Raw genomic sequence first — 20,152 nt, 5'->3', positions numbered from 1 at the left:
AAGGTCCAATGCTGTAAAGAGCAATATTGCATAGGAACCTGGAATGTCAGGTCCACGAATCAAGGCAAATTGGAAGCAGTCAAACAAGAGATGGCAAAGGTGAATGTCGAGATTTTAGGAATCAGCGAACTAAAATGGACTGGAATAGGTGAATTTAACTCAGATGACCATTATATCTACTACTGCGGGCAGGAATCCCTCAGAAGAAATGGAGTAGCCATCATGGTCAACAAAAGATTCCAAAATGCAGTACTTGGGTGCAATCTCAAAAATGACAGAATGATCTCTGTTCGTCTCCAAGGCAAACCATTCAATATCACAGTTATCCAAGTCTATGCCCCAACAAGTAACGCTGAAGAAACTGAAGTTGAACGGTTTTATGAAGACCTACAAGACCTTTTAGAACTAACACCCAAAAAAGATGTCCTTTTCATTGTAGGGGACTGGAATGCAAAAGTGGGAAGTCAAGAAACACCTGGAGTAACAGGCAAATTTGGCCTTGGAATGTGGAATGAAGCAGGGCAAAGACTAATAGAGTTTTGCCAAGAAAATGCACTGGTCATAGCAAACACCCTCTTCCAACAACACAAGAGAAGACTCTACACATAGACATCACCAGATGGTCAACACCGAAATCAGATTGATTATATTCTTTGCAGCCAAAGATGGAGAAGCTCTATACAGTCAACAAAAACAAGACCAGGAGCTGACTGTGGCTCAGATCATGAACTCCTTATTACCAAATTCAGACTTAAATTGAAGAAAGTAGGGAAAACCGCTAGACCATTCAGGTATGACCTAAATCAAATCCCTTATGATTATACACTGGAAGTGAGAAATAGATTTAAGGGCCTAGATCTATAGATAGAGTGCCTGATGAACTATGGAATGAAGTTCTGACATTGTGCAGGAGACAGGGATCAAGACCATCCCCGTGGAAAAGAAATGCAAAAAAGCAAAATGGCTGTCTGGGGAGGCCTTACAAATAGCTGTGAAGAGAAGAGAGGTGAAAAGCAAAGGAGAAAAGGAAAGATATAAGCATCTGAATGCAGAGTTCCAAAGAATAGCAACAAGAGATAAGAAAGCCTTCTTCAGCAATCAATGCAAAGAAATAGAGGAAAAAAACAGATTGGGAAAGACTAAAGATCTCTTCAAGAAAATTAGAGATACCAAGGGAACATTTCATGCAAGGATGGGCTCAACAAAGGACAGAAATGGTCTGGACCTAACAGAAGCAGAAGATATTAAGAAGAGGTGGCAAGAATACACAGAAGAACTGTACAAAAAAGATCTTCACGACCCAGATAATCATGATGATGTGATCACTAATCTAGAGCCAGACATCTTGGAATGTGAAGTCAAGTGGGCCTTAGATAGCATCACTACGAACAAAGCTAGTGGAGGTGACGGAATTCCAGTTGAGCTGTTTCAAATCCTAAAAGATGATGCTGTGAAAGTGCTGCACTCAATATGCCAGCAAATTTGGAAAACTCAGCAGTGGCCACAGGACTGGAAAAGGTCAGTTTTCATTCCAATCCCAAAGAAAGGCAATGCCAAAGAATGCTCAAAATTCTCCAAGCCAGGCTTCAGCAATACATGAACCGCGAACTCCCTGATGTTCAAGCTGGTTTTAGAAAAGGCAGAGGAACCAGAGATCAAATTGCCAACATCTGCTGGATCATCGAAAAAGCAAGAGAGTTCCAGAAAAACATCTATTTCTGCTTTATTGACTATGCCAAAGCCTTTGATTGTGTGGATCACAATAAACTGGAAAATTCTGAAAGAGATGGGAATACCAGACCGCCTGACTTGCCTCTTGAGAAATCTGTATGCAGGTCAGGAAGCAACTGTTAGAACTGGACATGGAACAACAGACTGGTTCCAAATAGGAAAAGGAGTACGTCAAGGCTGTATATTGTCACCCTGCTTATTTAACTTATATGCAGAGTACATCAGGAGAAATGCTGGACTGGAAGAAACACAAGCTGGAATCAGGATTTCTAGGAGAAATATCAATAACCTCAGATATGCAGATGACACCACTCTTATGGCACAAAGTGAGGTGAGGTGAGGTGAAGTCGCTCAGTCATGTCCGACTCTTTGCGACCATGTGGACTGTAGCCTACCAGGCTCCTCCGTCCAGGGGATTCTCCAGGCAAGAACACTGTGGAGTGGGTTGTCATTTCCTTCTTCAGGGGATCTTCCCGACCCAGGGATCGAACCCAGGTCTCCTGCATTGGAGGCAGACGCTTTAACCTCTGAGCCATCAGGGAAGTGAAGAGGAGCTAAAAAGCCTCTTGATGAAAGTGAAACAGGAGAGCGAAAAAGTTGGCCTAATGTTCAACATTCAGAAAACGAAGATCATGGCATCTGGTCCCATCATTTCATGGGAAATAGATGGGGAAACAGTGGAAACAGTGTCAGACTTAATTTTTTTGGGCTCCAGAATCACTGCAGATGGTGACTGCAGCCATGAAATTAAAAGACGCTTATTCCTTGGAAGAAAAGTTATATACCAACCTAGATAGTGTATTCAAAACCAGAGACATTACTTTGCCGACTAAGGTCCATCTAGTCAAGGCTATGGTTTTTCCCATGGTCATGTATGGATGTGAGAGTTGGACTGTGAAGAAGGCTGAGTGCCGAAGAATTGATGCTTTTGAACCGTGGTGTTGGAGAAGACTCTTGAGAGTCCCTTGGACTGCAAGGAGATCCAACCAGTTCATTCTGAAGGAGATCAACCCTGGAATTTCTTTGGAAGGAATGATGCTAAAGCTGAAACTCCAGTACTTTGGCTACCTCATGAGAAGAGTTGACTCATTGGAAAAAACTCTGATGCTGGGAGGGATTGGGGGCAGGAGGAGAAGGGGATGACTGAGGATGAGATGGCTGGATGGCATCACGGACTCGATGGACGTGAGTCTGAGTGAACTCCGGGAGATGGTGATGAACAGGGAGGCCTGGCGTGCTGCGATTCATGGGGTCGCAAAGAGTCGGACACGACTGAGCGACTGAACTGAACTGAACTGAACCAGAAAAACAATAACACTTAATAGAAAAATAAGCATTCCTTGTGCACGTTCTACCCCTCCAGCCTCCATTTTCATCCCTACCCTCCAACTCGGCAATATTTTTAATGTTAGGAGCAAAATATGTCAAATGAAAGAGTACACTTTGAGATTTTATAACAGTTTCAAACATTCCTAAACATCTCCTCAGAAACACAGATAGAGAAACAGAGCAATTATTAACAAATATTAGTCATTTATTGATATAATAATAGGAAAAGAAGGAAGAGCATTAGGGTCTCAGTCTTAAATTTCTTCTAAATATTTGAGCTATTTGTTCCACACATCTTACATATTTTTTCAGATAACGAGCACTTGATAGTGTATTTTAGGTAGTCAGGACCTGTAAGGTCATTTGTCTTTCAGATGCTAATAGGACTGTACTGAAGCAGTCTTGTAGTTCTTCGTATTTAGTGCCCTAAAATTAGAAAATAAATGCATATTTAATTTGATATGTACAGGTAATAGATCTGTATATTCTTGTAAAAAAAAAACATTTTGCAATTAATAGTTAACAATCCAAACAAAACCAAACTTTCTCACGAAAGAAAAAGCTTCATGTATACCAGATATACTTTTAAAATGTAATTTAAGAGGAAAAACTGGTTTATGAGACCAATTTTAAATACTACTCATAGTTTTAAAATCAGGCTAAAAGAAGCTATAACTTGATTTAGGATAATATTTGTGATAATGTAAAATAAAGACATTTCAATAGACTCAAAATACTAAACAAATGATAAACTTCTGAACAGTCAGATACTTTTTTTCTTTGCTTTAAACATATGTGCTAGAGCATCATAGCATTTTCTCAGATCTGTTCTCTGGATAGCCAGAAAACTTGAAACCACACTCCTGCCCACCCCCCACAAAATTCCATTTATTTGAGTGTGAGTGTGTTGAGAAAAATTCTAACTTTACTGTCAGTTCGGTTGTCAAAGGATAAAGGTCAAAGGACATGGAAAAAAGGCTCCACATCTTTGTTTCCCAAATGAATCCTCTACCAACTAGCCTGCAAAAAAATATTCCTATAGACAACAGTTAAACTATATAAATAATGAAGGGGCAGCCTTACTTTCGTGATTATAATAATGATGTTTTTACAATCACTATCCACAAGTAATAAAGATGTACTAGTGTTTCTACAAAAGGCATATGAATTTGATGTCCTTTTCCTAATCCACTGTATGATTACAATTAAGTTAGAAATATGTAAGTTAGTCAAATTGGCATTAAAACTTTTTCAGTGAATAGGCAGAAAGGGAATCAAATGAATTCTTAGTAATTATGATCTTTCACATGTAACAAAAAACTGACAGGCTGTCCTTTTCTAAATTATCTTCCGAACTTCTAAGAACTTTTCAGTTTTGAGAGTGCTCAAAACCTAGGAAAGATTCGAGTTTTATGATACATGAATAATATATGCTTTTCCTCAAAGTATTTTTAATTAATCAGAATATTTCCAGTTCTCATAGAGGGTTATTTAATAGTTAAAGAGAATAAGTGTCATTAAGAGTCCACACATTACTGAGAGTCTGGGGCCTATACAGAGATAATAATTTAATGAGTCAAAAGATCCTTTTAAGAAACAGACAATGTTAATATGTACTACTAAGTGAAATATATATATATATATATGTGCATGCTAAGTCACTTCAGTCATATCCAACTCTTTGTGACCCTATGGACTGTAGCCCACCAGGCTCCTCTGTTCATGGGATTCTCCAGGCAAGAATACTGGAGTAAAAAAAAAATAAATTAAAAAAAAAAAGAATACTGGAGTAGGTTGCCATTTCTTTCTCCAGGGGATCTTCCCAACCCAGGGATTGAACCTTTGTCTGTTTGGTACAGATAAATTAAGCTTTTTCAATTGAGAATTTCAGAAGATGGGAAAGAACTTCTATAGGAGAGGGTAGGTATAAAGAAGAAGCTGAGATTTCTACAGTCACCCAGATTTGTCAACTTTTGAAAGTATATGTAAATATAAGATATTACTCTGAAGAAATCCAAAAGCTGGAAATAATTTATGAGCTAACACTACCTTTTGACATTCAAAGCCATTATACTTTCAACTGGTCTGCTTTTTGGTCCACTTGGTGGATGGAAAACCTTAGCACTTTTGCTGGATGGGCTTTTCAATTTAACCACGTAAGGGTCAGCAGAATGTGAAGGGTAAGGATCAAATGTTCCTGCCTTCATTCCACCAGCCTACAAGTAAAAATGAGACAGTTTAATGTGGTTCTGTCAAAATGCTTCTAACAAAAATTAGATGTGAAAAAGGTCATACATATTTGTGTATTGTACATGGAGCTGGTTTTACATTTAAAGAAAACTGTTTATTCTGTTTAATTCAAATACCATCAAAGGGTCTTCCTACCACCAATTTTATGGGTTAAGACACTATAATTCCAAAAGTTCTCTATTAAAATGCATATAGTTATAAGAAGGTAATAGTCTCAACTATTGCCAACAGTTAATATACTAGTGAGTTTATCAGATCAGGCTATGAACTACACAGGATGTGAGTCCATTCCTGAGGGAGTGAGAGCCAGGTCACATGTATTTTGATACAGGAAGAAGTTAGGGTTCAGAACCAGAGGACGAGAGATGAGGCCAAAGGTAAGGTTTATCCAAAAGGAAGCCTGGCACAACACGAATTCAGTAAACATCAGTAAATGATGGGGAAGATATTGAAAAAAAAGTTTTTAATAAAAATAAAGGAATAGTACATAGAAAAAGAGAGTGAGAGGCAAACATAATCCACAATCAGTCCTCCACACCAGCAAGGTCTGCATCCTCAGATTCATCCAATCTAAGGGTGAAAATATTTTTTAAACAAAGAATTCCAGAAAGTTCCCCCAAAGAAAAATTGAACTTGACATGCACAGGAAACTATTTACATAGCATCTGCATTGTATCAGATATTGTAAGTAGTCTAGAGGTGATTTACATTATATAGGAGGATGTGCAAAGGTTACATGCAAATTCTAGGCCATTTTATGTAAGGGACCTGAGCACCCTTGAATTTTGGTATTCTGGGGGGAGGGGGCAGTGGTCTTGAAACCAATCCCCCATTGATACTGAGGAATAACTGTACCATATAGTGTACTTTTTTTATAATGTATTAAGAAAAGTCAATCATTTTTGACCTATATGCAAAACAAACATTTGCTTTAACTTTTTAAACTGATACATATCAACAGGATTTTCATCATATATGGTCACCAAGAAAACTCTATTCAATCACAATAATCCATTTAATTAGGCATCCTTTCTCTTGCAGTGTCTAAGCCAGATATATAAGAAAATGTGATTTATTTGGAAGATATAGTTGTAATTTTTCAAGTTATAAAGATTGAGACATATGGATTAGTTTAAAAGCAATAAATAATAAGGAATCTAAAGAAAATACAATTGATTAATTAATTGATGTAAAAGCAAAACAGATGATTAGAAAATAGAAAAATATATATGGTAAGTAAACCAACTCACCAGATGATGCTTAAAAAATTAACAGGTAAATCTACATTATATAGATTGAGAAACAGGTGGAAAAAACCTATACAATATATGGAATATCAAAAACTGTAAGACAATATTTTGTTACACCCCTACACTGACAAATTTGAAAATCTGAATTAAATGAATGGTTCTCAAAGAAAAATATTGTCAAAGTGACTCAAAGGGAGGACGCCTACAGAAAATAGATGGACATCATGTAAGAAATTAAGCTCAGAACACTTACTATGAGAAGTCTTTTAAATTTTCAAGGAAAAGATATATTTGATGCTATTAAACTCTTACTTTAAGATGCTAGCATCTACTTATATCAAAATAGAACAAGGAATGTAAAAATATAGACCAGTCACAACACTTAAAATAATTGATGCAAAAATACTTAATAAAATATTAGCAAATAAAACACAGTATTACACTTAAAGATTAATACAACACAGTCAAGTGAGAATCATTTCAAGAAATCTATTATTTTTACTCACCTTATAATAAGTGAATGGAGAAAAACAAGATGGTCTAGATAGATTATACCAAAACATTCAACATAATTCTACAAACATTCCTGATTTAGTCTTATTTATTTAAACATGAACGCTAGAGGTATTCCCATGATCCTCATATCATGTCTAAACATTGGGCACAAGCATGACATGAGAGAGAGAAATATTGGAAAGGAAGGAGCAAAATTATTTGCAGATAATATAATCATATATCTAAAGATCCAAAGAGAATCAATGAAATACCTATTAGAATATAAAATTTAATAAAGTGCCAGTTACTTTAAAAAATCAGATGTTTTAATAAGAACAAATAATATAAGTGAATTGATGGGGAAAAGAAACTATTGACCAGGACCTTAAAATAAGAATAAATATGATACATAAATCTATGTGAAAGAAAATATAAAAATCTACAAGACAAATAAAGGTTTCTGTGAGTAGCTTAATTCTAGATAAGAAGATTCAAAGTATAAAAATGCTAATACAAGCTAAAATCTAAAGATCTCATTTTAGAGCAAAACACCAAAGGTCTTTTTTTCCCCAGAACTTCACAAAATAATTCCAAAGTTCTAAATAATAACTACTGGGAAACAGTCATATAAACTTATTTAAAGAATAATAAGAAGAAACTAGACCACCCAATATTAAAATGCAATAATAATTAAAAATAGTTTGGTACTGGTAGAAATAAACATCAATTAAATAGAATGAAAATTCAGGGGAAAAAACACTAAAAATGCGAATTTTGATTTGATAAAGTGGCATTTCAAAACAGGGGTGTTAATTATTCCATCTGTGAGATCAGGAACAACTGGCTCTTTAAAAAAAAAATTTAAGTCTAAGTATAATAAGCTGCATCCATTTTAAGTTTATAGATTCTGTGAGTTTTGACAGATGTGATTTTTCCAGGAGTCATATATGGATGTGAGAATTGGACTATGAAGAAAGCTGAGTGCTGAAGAATTGATGCTTTTGAACTGTGGTGTTGGAGAAGACTCCTGAGAGTCCCTTGGATTGCAAGGAAATCCAACCAGTCCATCCTAAAGGAGATCAGGCCTGGTGTTCATTGGAAGGACTGATGCTGAAGCTGAAACTCCAATACTATGGCCGCCTGATGTGAAGAGCTGACTCGTTTGAAAAGACCCTGATGCTGGGAAAGATTGAGGGCAGGAGGAAAAGGGGACAACAGACGATGAGATGGTTGGATGGGATCACGGACTCAATGGACATGAGTCTGGGTAAACTCCAGAAGTTGGTGATGGACAAGAAGGCCTGGCATGCTGCAGTCCATGGGGTTGTAAAGAGTCAGACACGACTGAGTGACTGAACTGACTGACTGATACACCCTTGAAACCACAAAGGCAATCAAGATATGGAACATATCCTCCCCTGAAAGCATCCTTCTGTCCATAAAACTGAATTTTGAAAAAGATAAAAGCTGGATCCTTACCTTGTTCTTTCCATCAAAATATATTCCAGATGAAAATTTAAATGTAAAAGGATAAGACTAGTTAAGAAATCAAGAATGCATATTTCACTAATGTTGCTGGGAAGGAAAGGCATTCTGAGAATGACATAAACTCAGCACAGAGGACTCATAAAATCATTATTTTATATGATTTTATCATTATAAAGTTTATATTTTATAATGATAAATCATTATTGCTATTTCTGAATAGCACAGAATACTATAACCAAAGATTCAATAGACTAGAATAATTATTTTCAACACAAATGATAAAACAATATCCTTAATATATGAAAAGATTTTACAGATCAATATGAAAAAGACAAATGTCTTAATAGAACATTTCCAAGTAAAAGGAACACACAATTCACACACACAAAAAATAACCTAAGGTATAAACTAAGTCTATAAACTGTAAGGGAGATTTTTATTTTTATTCACACTTGTAAACCTCAGCAGAAGGAAGACAGTTCATTTTAATCACCCTTCAAAAACTAAATATGGTCTGACTTTTTATGGTTTTGAGAAAAACTACACCTAAGATCTAGACAGGTGCTTAGAAAATTCATTGTAAATTAAAATACTTTAGAGATGAGTAATAATTATTTCATAAGGGCATCATTATTCCTTATGGTATCCACATTCTATGACTTTTCATAATTTCATCAAAACAGGTTTCATGATTCATGGCACGAATATAAACAAATGGGAAATAAAATAATATGACAGCAAGAGGCAACATTTCTTTATGATGCTTAATATTTTTTCATTCTAAAAACTTTAACTTACCTTTTTACCAGGAGAAGAGGGCTTAAAAGGGTTTCCAACTGTTTCTTTCTTCTCTACTTTTTTAATTGGTGGTAAAGGTTTCTCAGATATGTAAGGATTGGTATCAAAATATTCCCTTGGGTAAAGATTTAATTTGAAAGCTGTCCCTTTAAGTAAACGATGATGTTCTTCATTCTCTTTCTGTAAATTAAGGAGTTTGAAATTACATTAGATAGCAAAAATTACTCAACACTGCAAGTAACGTAAAGTTAATTTAACTTTAAATTTTAACATAAGCGTGCAGATTTTTTAAGTATATACTTCTGGGTTCATTTTTTTGAAACATTCCTTTGCTATGTTCTATCTTTATGATACAAAAGATATGCTTGCTTAGGAAGAAGCACAGCTATGATTGTTCATCTTGAATATAAATTTATTTGATGTATATAGATATATCACTTGAGCAAATCTTTATTAACTATCTATAATATGATAGAATGCATTAAAAACAAAAGTCAGTTTCTAGTTCAAACCCTAACTCCTTCCTGCTTTCTGGCATTTCCCAGGGACACTGGGAGAATTACTGACCCTTTTAGTGTCACATTTTCTTCAACTATAAATGACGATCATAACATCCCCCTGACCCTTAATGCTATGATAAAAGATTAAATGCGATTATGTGTTCAAAGTACCTGGCACATGGTAGGCCTTCAAAGAAATGTCAGCTTTTCTCCTAAGAATAAGGAATACTTACATTTTACATTACAACACTTTTAGGTTACAATATTATTTTAGAAAAATTCAGGGACATAAAATTTTTGACTTATGAATAGTAAGTTCTAAATGAGGAATGAAAGAGTTTTATTCTAAAGAGAGAAAAGTATCTTATATCCATAAACTTAGGATGAAAGACTAATTACTAAGCTATTGATAAAACTGCCTTGTATGTATTTATATATTAGGTATTAACATTCCTATAGAATATATTATTCTATTCTATGTAAGAACTAGTTTACATAGAATCTTATATAAAGTGAAGAGTCCATACATAGAAACAAGAGATGACTATTTTCAAATGACAAAGGTTTCTGCTCAATTTAATAGAAAACTTTTCCTGGGTTTGGACATGCCCATTTGCAAAATTGGCTACTATTCTTCTATCTCATGCATGCATGCATGCTAAGTCACTTCAGTCATGTCCGACTCCGTGTGACTGTATGGATTACAGCCCGCTAGGCTCCTCTATCCATGCGGGTTCTTCAGGCAAGAATACTGGAGTGGGTTGCCATGCCCTCCTCCATCTATCTCACTACCATTTAAAGTCACCACAGCCAAAATTACTGAAGACTGCATGCTGAAAAAAACCCAAAAATTTAAAAACTTATATCCTTTTCTAGTCTCCACATCTTCCCTTCTCCCCAATACTCTTCCATTCTGTTCACTCACCGTAATGGCCTGATCAGCCCAAAAGGACTACCACTACTTTCTCAGGCACAAAATATTAGGATGTGTTGGGAATACAGCTAAGGATTAGGATACAATGCTTAGAATCAAAATAGAGTGGAGTTGATCAGGCCATGCTGACAGAAGTCTCACAGCTAGTTTAGAGAGATGGAAGATAAACTATAGCAGAAATTAAAGCTCATCCAGGGAATCTAAAATCAAAATGGTAAAATTATTACAATTCCTAAACATCAATCTGCCATTGCCCACATAATACAAATAGATAAAACAAAATAAACCCTAATTGGATCACAAGTGAATTCTCTAAGTCAATTAAATAAGAGAAAGATTGAAATAAGTTACAAGAGATTCCTTTACCTTGGTATTTAGTTTTGCTGCATCGTAGAGATCAGAAGAGTGTGAAAACTGCTTCCCTATGGTAACATTTGCATAGCTAAAGAAGGAAAACAACGATGATGACTTCAGGGTTCAGAAATTAAATTTTTAAAATTCAAAACAAATGATATGAAAGTATTGAAATATCTTACCCATATCCAGTTCCTTTCTTTCCTGGGTTTGTGTATAAATTCTTTCCAGGTGGCTCATATTTTTCTTTGGGTTTAGACTGAGCACTGAAAAATGGGACTGGTCCCCCTATGGTTCCATAGTAACTTCCTAATCCACAGCTTAAATACAGTGTAACAAGAACAAAAAGAAGCAAGTTCAAATAGTGAACTTTGTGTTATATGTATTTTACCAAAATTTATAAAATATTATTGAAAGAGGAGCAAAATATACGCAGTAGATTTGACTTGCCTAACTTCGGTAAGAAAAAAAAAAAAACTCTTGTTATTTTTTTAACCTAATTTTCCCTATTATTCAAAGTCAAAAATTCCATTTTAAATGTTCTACATAAACAAAGCTTTAGCAATCTCTAGGAGGATAGAAGAGTTTACATTAGTTCAGTTAACCACAAGAATAAATAGACCCTTTGTGTGTTCTTCCGCTGTGCTTTTTCTAAAATTATTTTTTATTTAAGCATAGTTTATTGACAATATTATATTAGTTTCAGGGGATGGGAAAGTTGAACAGGAAAAGTTGTTTAAAGAATAAAATACATATGTTACATGAAAAAGAAATAAAGTAGTAGCCCCCAAAATACACAATGGAATTTACATCTAAGAAGAAAAGTAAGAAACCCAAAAAAAGTAGTAATAATAATAATAATAATAAATAGTTCACACTTCTCCAAAGGGTACAAAGGTAGGAAAAGATAAACTATAATAACAGAAAAGAAGACATTCTCTACTCTTAATAAAGACAATTTAACTTGGAAGACTGAAGCTTTACTAATCTCAAAATCACAAAATTATTTTTCAACTAATCCTCATCTGTCATAAACTCTAGATTGAGGGTCAATGTTACTGAGTGTGAATTAACATCATATTATAAAACTCAGCTATAGTATATCACATAGATTATATGATTTTATCAGCTTAAGGATTTAAAGGTTAAAAAAAAAAGAAACTTATCCTGACAATTTTTACAACTAAAATACTGTTAAACCCCTACATGTAACTTCATCATGATTTTTAAACAATGTACCTTTGATAAATTATCCTTTTTACCCAAAAAAGATTTCTCCTAATTTCACATTTTTTATTTATACTTTTTTAAAGTTTTAAAAAGCAGAAAAAATAGTCAAGGCCACAGACAGGATGACCCAAGGCAATTTTTTTTGTAGTCTGACTACTGCAAGATTTTCAACTAAAACTTATTTTCATTATTTAGTTGGCTTTATTAGTATAAACTAATAGATAGAAAATAGTGACATAGATGACTAAAAATTTAATGTGACAATGAGAATCTACTTAATCAATTACCCTGCAACTTAAATCACCCAATATAACTGTCTCCATCTAAGACAAACTTAACCTAAAAGTCACACTTCAAAAAATGAGTCATACATAAGTAAGTCCTACAGAAAAATCAACCATTTAGGCTGCAGGAGAGAGAGTGATGCAGGAGATAGATTTAAGATTTTCTCCCCAATACTTACGGCTTTTTCTCTCCACTGCTGGGGAGGAAAGCTTTGCTTAGATTTTTTTTGGCTTCCTCCATCATGTACCGTCTCCTCACTTGATTCGGATTGACATAGCTTTCACCTTCAAAAATCCTTGCAAAATGGGGATCAAAATAACCTGCCTGGAGATTGGACATTTCTTTGGATCCCCCAGGTAGCATCTGTCTATTTTTGCTTGCAGCTTCATTAAAAGGTCCTTTAAAGATAAAATAGGAATATGACAATTTTGAGCTTACCATTAATAAAAGGACATGAAAAATAATAGAAAACTTTCCTGATCCTTGCCACTAGAACTCCAGGTCAACAGAGAAAAGTTTCAAAATGTGATTTGACCCAATGAGTTTTGAGCTCTTAAATGCTGTTTCAAAATGGTCACTGAAAGATCCATATCAAAGGCTTCACTGACAATAAGAAATAAGGCATTTCCATAAAACAGTTTAATAATTAGATTGAGATTCTCTTAAACTCTGAATCTGAGAGCTGGAAGATGCCTTACAGGTCACTGAATCCAATGCTTTCCCACAGGAAACTGTTTTGCATCTTGCCTTTTTAACAATTTATCTTAGAGATGTTCCGTATCAGCGTATTCTTTTTTATTGTTTTATTTATGACTTCTAAAAGTCTCTCAGGTATTTATTTGGCACTTCATTTTCAAGAAAGTGATCATGGATGGCCATTTTAGATGTGAGTGTAAACGCTATTTGTATAGCAGAGTGTCCCTACTAAGGGAAAAAAAAGCCAATGGTTCAGTCCTGTCATGGTTGTGATTCCCTTTTTGGGCTTTCCAGGTGGGGTGCCAGTGGTAAAGAATCTGCCTGCCAGGGCAGGAGCGACAGGACATTGGGGCGATTCCTGGGCCCAGAAGATTCCCTGGAGAAGGAAATGGCAACTCACTCTAGCATTCTTGTCTGAGAAATCCCACAGACAGAGGAGACTGGAGGGCTACAGTCCATAGGCTTGCAAAAGAGTCGAACACAACTTAGCGACTAGACAACAAACAAAAAAAATATTCTGGGAGAAAACTGCCATGCACCTTGAAAACAAATACAAATACCTATGAGAAGAATATATGAAGGTAAGATTGTCCAAGAAAACGAGCTTCCTGATCTTGCAAAAAAAAAGTTCTCTCTTACCGCTACTGACATTTCCCAGGTGTTTTCAACTTTATACCTAAAGCTTTAAAATACAGACCATTGAAAAAGATCATTTAACAAACATTAAAATCAAAATTTTATAGAGGGAACATCCACTCTTAGGCTGTAAAGAAAACCAAACTATACTTACGATTAAACTGTGACACATATTTATCCCCCACAGTGATATATTCCATCTCACTGAAGAGGCCAATCCTCTCCATGTCAGTCTTCCCTCCTTCCGCAGGCATGGTTGCTCCCTGTTGGCTGTGTGCTCTATGTTGGTGACTTCAGCGGGCTTCTTAGTGCTACTTCTATAGCAAAATTCTACTCTACACTGAAAAATACAGGAGAAAATTTAGGGAAAAGGTGATTCTAACTTTCAGTCCCGAATAGTTTCAGTCTTGAGAGTTAACATGCACATAATTACATCATAAAACAATCGTCCCAAGCTATATATGGGGAAAGAATCTACTCTGTGGGGCTGAGGGGGAATAATGGAGATTCAAAATTATCACCATGAACTTTCCCCTTAGTCTCCAGCTGAAATACCCACAAATTACAAAGAAATGTTTATCTGTGGCACTGCCATTCATCTGTCACAAACGGTAATATTATGATGGTACAGTTCAGTTCAGTTCAGTCACTCAGTCGTGTCCGACTCTTTGCGACCCCATGAATCGCAGCACGCCAGGCCTCCCTGTTCATCACCATCTCCCGGAGTTCACTCAGACTCACGTCCATCGAGTCCATGATACCATCCAGCCATCTCATCCTCGGTCGTCCCCTTCTCCTCCTCACCCCAATCCCTCCCAGCATCAGAGTCTTTTCCAATGAGTCAACTCTTTGCATGAGGTGGCCAAAGTACTGGAGTTTCAGCTTTAGCATCATTCCTTCCAAAGAAATCCCAGGGTTGATCTCCTTCAGAATGGACTGGTTGGATCTCCTTGCAGTGCAAGGGACTCTCAAGAGTCTTCTCCAACACCACAGTTCAAAAGCATCAATTCTTTGGCGCTCAGCCTTCTTCACAGTCCAACTCTCACATCCATACATGACCACTGGAAAAACCATAGCCTTGACTAGATGGACCTTAGTCGGCAAAGTAATGTCTCTGCTTTTGAATATACTATCTAGGTTGGTCATAACTTTTCTTCCAAGGAGTGAGCATCTTTTAATTTCATGGCTGCAGTCACCATCTGCAGTGATTTTGGAGCCCCAAAAAATAAAGTCTGACAGTTTCCAGTTTCCCCATCTATTTTCCCATGAAGTGATGGGACCAGATGCCATGATCTTCGTTTTCTGAATGTTGAGCTTTAAGCCAACTTTTTCGCTCTCCACTTTCACTTTCATCAAGAGGCTTTTTAGCTCCTCTTCACTTTCTGCCATAAGGGTGGTGTCATCTGCATATCTGAGGTTATTGATATTTCTCCTAGAAATCCTGATTCCAGCTTGTGTTTCTTCCAGTCCAGCATTTCTCCTGATGTACTCTGCATATAAGTTAAATAAGCAGGGTGACAATATACAGCCTTGACGTACTCCTTTTCCTATTTGGAACCAGTCTGTTGTTCCATGTCCAGTTCTAACTGTTCTTTCCTGACCCGCATACAGATTTCTCAAGAGGCAAGTCAGGTGGTCTGGTATTCCCATCTCTTTCAGAATTTTCCACAGTTTATTGTGATCCACACAGTCAAAGGCTTTGGCATAGTCAATAAAGCAGAAATAGATGTTTTTCTGGAACTCTCCTGCTTTTTCCATGATCCAGCAGATGTTGGCAATTTGATCTCTGGTTCCTCTGCTTTTTCTAAAACCAGCTTGGACATCAGGGAGTTCGCGGTTCATGTATTGCTGAAGCCTGGCTTGGAGAATTTTGAGCATTCCTTTACTAGCATGTGAGATGAGTGCAATTGTGCGGGAGTTTGAGCATTCTTTGGCATTGCCTTTCTTTGGAATTGGAATGAAAACTGACCTTTTCCAGTCCTGTGGCCACTGCTGAGTTTTCCAAATTTGCTGGCATATTGAGTGCAGCACTTTCACAGCATCATCTTTTAGGATTTGAAACAGCTCAATTGGAATTCCATCACCTCCACTAGCTTTGTTCGTAGTGATGCTTTCTAAGGCCCACTTGACTTCATTTTCCAAGATGTCTGGTTCTAGATTAGTGATCACATCATCATGATTATCTGGGTCGTGAAGATCTTTTTTGTACAGTTCTCCCGTGTATTCTTGCCACCTCTTCTTAATATCTTCTGCCTCTGTTAGGTCCAGACCATTTCTGTCCTTTATCGAGCCCATCCTTGCATGAAATGTTCCCTTGGTATCTCTAATTTTCTTGAAGAGATCTCTAGTCTTTCCCATTCTGTTCTTTTTCTCTATTTCTTTGCATTGATCACTGAAGAAGGCTTTCTTATCTCTTGTTGCTATTCTTTGGAACTCTGCATTCAGATGCTTATATCTTTCCTTTTCTCCTTTGCTTTTCGCCTCTCTTCTTTTCCCAGCTATTTGTAAGTGCCAGACAGCCACTTTGCCTTTTTGCATTTCTTTTCCATGGGGATGGTCTTGATCCCTGTCTCCTGTACAATGTCACTAACCTCATTCCATAGTTCATCAGGCACTCTACAGTGTGGTATAATTACTGTATAAACAACATCCTTCTTTTGAGAAGTTCAAAGTTGACTGTAAGATCTTAATTATATAGGCAGTCATTTTTAGTTTAAACCCTTCTATCTAAACATACTACATTGTCCCTTGTATTAAAAATTACAACTTACTTTTACAGAATGCACAACACACCTAGGGCATTACCCTATAATTCTTGAATTTTTTCAAGTTTAAATGTATATAACAAATGTGCCACTTGGCGAAATCAGTTCACAACGGGGATAGGAAGAGAGGACAACTGACTCAGCAAGATAAACACGAAGAAGAGCAAAACAAAAATCCACAAAGAATTCAGAGTATTTGTTAAAGAGCAGACTGCAACTATGAGTTCTTGAAATATCACTCTAAATATGCAACTACGTATTTGGATGTTTCCTTTAACTAGACATGTTCTAAAAAGTTGGACCAAAGAACTAAGAATGCTTTCCTCCATTTCATGGTAATATTTTTGAAGCACCAACTAGATCTAGGTACTGGACACATAGGGTGATGAATAAAACAAACATCGGCTTACACTTCCCAGTTTATAATCCAAGGTAAGAAACTTCTGCCTTGAATTTAGAGCAAGCTGTTTCAATGACAGGATTGCTTATTTGAATCTGTGGCTCATCCTCTCCTCCTCCTTGCCATCCTAGCTCTGATCACCTATGCTTTAAAACTAAACGTCAGTCAGTTGGAGGGCACTAATTCGATTTGTTTCATATTTCAAGGCTCCATCTCCACTGCAACCTTAAAGTCTTCCTGTGCTGCTACAGGGGCTCAAATCCTTTAAATGGCTCATAAGGCCACTATCATCCTCATCTGTCACCATGGGAACCCCTCTCCCTGGAACCTAAGCTCCAATCGTCTTTCAGTTCTCAAGTCGGCCTCTCCAACCACAGGACACTAGCACATGCTGTCTCACTTTCACCAGGTACTTCACTGTGCCTACCCTGCTCTTTCCTCAATAAATACTGATCCTTCTGATTGTTTAGCTCATTCTTTACTTCCTTAATTCACTTCATCATAGCGCCATGTACTTCCCTCTCCAACCCCTGATCATGGATGCTTATTTTATATTGGGTTATTTTACATTCACCTTGTAGGGATCTTGAATTAACTGCTGTTTTCCCTCACTTGGTTTTTCCAGTGGTCATGTATGGATGTGAGAGTTGGACTATAAAGAAAGCTGAGCACTGAAGAACTGACCCTTTTGAACTGTGGTGTTGGAGAAGACTTTTGCGAGTCCCCTGGACTGCAAGGAAATCCAACCAGTCCATCCTAAAGGAGATCAGTCCTGGGTGTTCATAGGAAGGACTGATGTTGAGGCTGAAACTCCAATACTTTGGCCACCTGATGCGAACAGCTGACTAACTGAAAAAGACCCTGATGCTGGGAAAGATTGAGGGCTGGATGAGAAGGGGACAACAGAGGATGAGATGGTTGGATGGCATCATCGACTCGATGGACATGGGTTTGGGTGGACTCCGGGAGTTGGTGATGGACAGGGAGGCCTGGCGTGCTGCGGTTCATGGGGTCGCAAAGAGTCCGACATGACTGAGCGACTGAACTGAACTGAACTGTGAAAAGTGAAAGTGAAGTAGCTCAGTCGTGTCCGACTCTTTGCAACCCCATGGACTGTAGCCCACCAGGCTCCCCAGTCCATGGAATTTTCCAGGCAAGAGTAGTGGAGTGGGTTGCCATTTCCTTCTCCAGAGGATCTGCCCAACCCAGGAATCGAACACGGGTTTCCCGCACTGCAGGCAGACGCTTTACCGTCTGAGGGGATCTTGAATTAACTGCTGTTTTCCCTCACTAAACTGTGGGCTCCAGGAAGATAGGAGCCCAATGAAGTGTGACACAGAGAGAAGAAAGCAAAGGGAACAAAAGGAGAGTTTTTGCCTTGAATTTTTCCACTACTTAACTCTTCTTGAGCAGCATTGGCAAAATTTTTCATTCACTTATTTAACGTTTTGCAAAACTCTCCTCTGAGTAGGGCTTGCTGGTAGAAGTTATAAATCAGATTTTAAAAGGCATAGATACTGCTGTTAGAGAGCTTATACTCTTAGACAAGACAATAAAGTATAACACAGTGGAACACAGCAAGTACCCTTCCAAAGTTATTGATAAAGTGTCTTAGGGGATGAAGGAGGGACAGAAAACTTCTGGAGAAAATGATGTCCCATCAGGGAAACGGAGGTCTAGGTATCCAAAAGACAGTACCTGATGGCTGCGAGTACCAAGTCACCTCGGAGAAGGGTACAAAGATCAGAGATCAGATTGTCCAGGCTTCAGTCCGAGCCAAGCTGCAAGAGCGACCAGCGCCACGAAGCGGCTCCCGCGCGAGCGATTCCCGCGCTGGACTTCGCCACGCAGCGGGTCCGCACGCTCGGCGAGACGCGGAGACGTCCGCGGCGCGTTGCCCCGGCTACGGGAGAATCCATTCCGAGAACGAAGGTTGAGGGAGGCTAGGTGCAGGGTTCGCATACGGTCGAGGAAGACACAGACAGAAAGACGTCAAGAGGATGCGGAGGACCTGCGTCCATCATTCGTTAGGACTTCCGCTCTCCGCCCCGTTATCCCCCCGCGAGATCTGGAGTGGTGGTACGCCCAGTGACGCACGCCGCAGAGCATGTTGGGAACGGTAGTCGGCCCTCCCAAATCCCGCCCCCCCGGCGGAACCACTTCCGAGCCAGCCTCCTGAGCGGTGGGCGGACCTCGGGGTTGCTGTCGGCGCCACGTAGCTGATATGGTGAGTATTACCCCCCCAGTCCGCCACCGACTCCTGCGTGGTCACCTCCGACCTCACTAGCTACCTGCGAGTGGGGCTCTGCGGCCCTTGAAAGAACTGGGACTGCCGGGGACCGGTGGTCCGGGCCTTGTTCTGGGCCTTCTCGTCCTCGGCCTGGCCCCTCCCGGTAGGGCCGGAGGGAAGCCGCCCCCGGACGACCTTCGACTGCCCGGCTCCACTGCGCTCCCTGCACCTTTCCCTTGGGCGTGCATTTTGAGAACGAGGGAATCATGAGACGTTTTTGAAGGTTTCGAAGAAAGGGTGGACATGGAGAAGAGTAACTTCGCACGTAACTCTTGTTCTCTCGGCAGTGTGGTGGTAACACTTCCCTGGTTTCCCCCTGACTGCTTAGGCAGGTTCTGCTGCAGTCTGGGATCCCTGGATGTGTGTTCAGTACCTTTCTTTACACCCTGTGCTTTCTCCAGAATTTGTATCTCTAGCTTAGAGATGTATTCTGAGCTCCAGAGCCGCATGTCTACTAACTGTACCTCCACTTGGTTGGCCCATATATATTTTAAACTCAGCAAGTTCAAAACTGACTTAACCATACCCACCTCACCCTGCTCTTCCTCCAGCGACCCCGTCTCGGGTCATTGCCCCACCACTCACCGCACCGTTGTTCATGCCAGACACCTGGAAATCATCCTTGACATCGGCCTCTTCGCAGCTCCTGAACATCTGTTCGGTGACCAAATCCTATGGAATCTACAGGGGCTTCCCTGATAGCTCTGTTGGTAAAGACTCC

At 38.4% G+C, this 20,152-nt stretch overlaps 2 protein-coding genes across 3 annotated transcripts in view; one reads left to right on the top strand and one right to left on the bottom strand.

Annotated features, from left to right (window-relative positions):
- Positions 1–3,035: 3,035 nt before the first annotated feature.
- On the bottom strand, positions 3,036–19,197 carry CUNH4orf47 (chromosome unknown C4orf47 homolog). Of its 2 annotated transcripts, XM_040243067.1 has the most exons (8): positions 18,840–19,197; positions 14,131–14,316; positions 12,823–13,042; positions 11,312–11,449; positions 11,142–11,217; positions 9,342–9,521; positions 5,110–5,276; positions 3,400–3,486 (listed from the first exon to the last, which is right to left on the bottom strand). In XM_040243067.1, exons 2-8 carry the CDS (start codon positions 14,228–14,230, stop codon positions 3,438–3,440), a joined length of 930 nt encoding a protein of 309 aa, XP_040099001.1. In that variant the 5' UTR covers positions 14,231–14,316; positions 18,840–19,197; the 3' UTR covers positions 3,400–3,437. The 2 variants fall into 2 exon arrangements, with proteins under 2 accessions (XP_040099002.1, XP_040099001.1); XM_040243068.1 differs by lacking the exon at positions 5,110–5,276 and having other exon boundaries at positions 3,036–3,486; positions 18,840–18,929.
- UFSP2 (UFM1 specific peptidase 2) overlaps positions 19,196–20,152 on the top strand; it is a 19,149-nt gene continuing 18,192 nt past the window's right edge. The window contains exon 1 of the mRNA XM_040243066.1: positions 19,196–19,368. Within this exon, the coding sequence (XP_040099000.1) occupies positions 19,366–19,368 (3 nt within the window). The 5' untranslated portion in view covers positions 19,196–19,365. The remainder of the gene's footprint in view (positions 19,369–20,152) is intronic.

The sequence above is a fragment of the Oryx dammah genome, unplaced genomic scaffold, assembly GCF_014754425.2.
Source record: "Oryx dammah isolate SB20612 unplaced genomic scaffold, SCBI_Odam_1.1 HiC_scaffold_7, whole genome shotgun sequence".
Classification (NCBI taxonomy): domain Eukaryota; kingdom Metazoa; phylum Chordata; class Mammalia; order Artiodactyla; family Bovidae; genus Oryx; species Oryx dammah.
The sequence above is the reverse complement of the archived record's forward strand: the minus strand, read 5'-3'. Positions and strand labels throughout refer to the sequence as shown.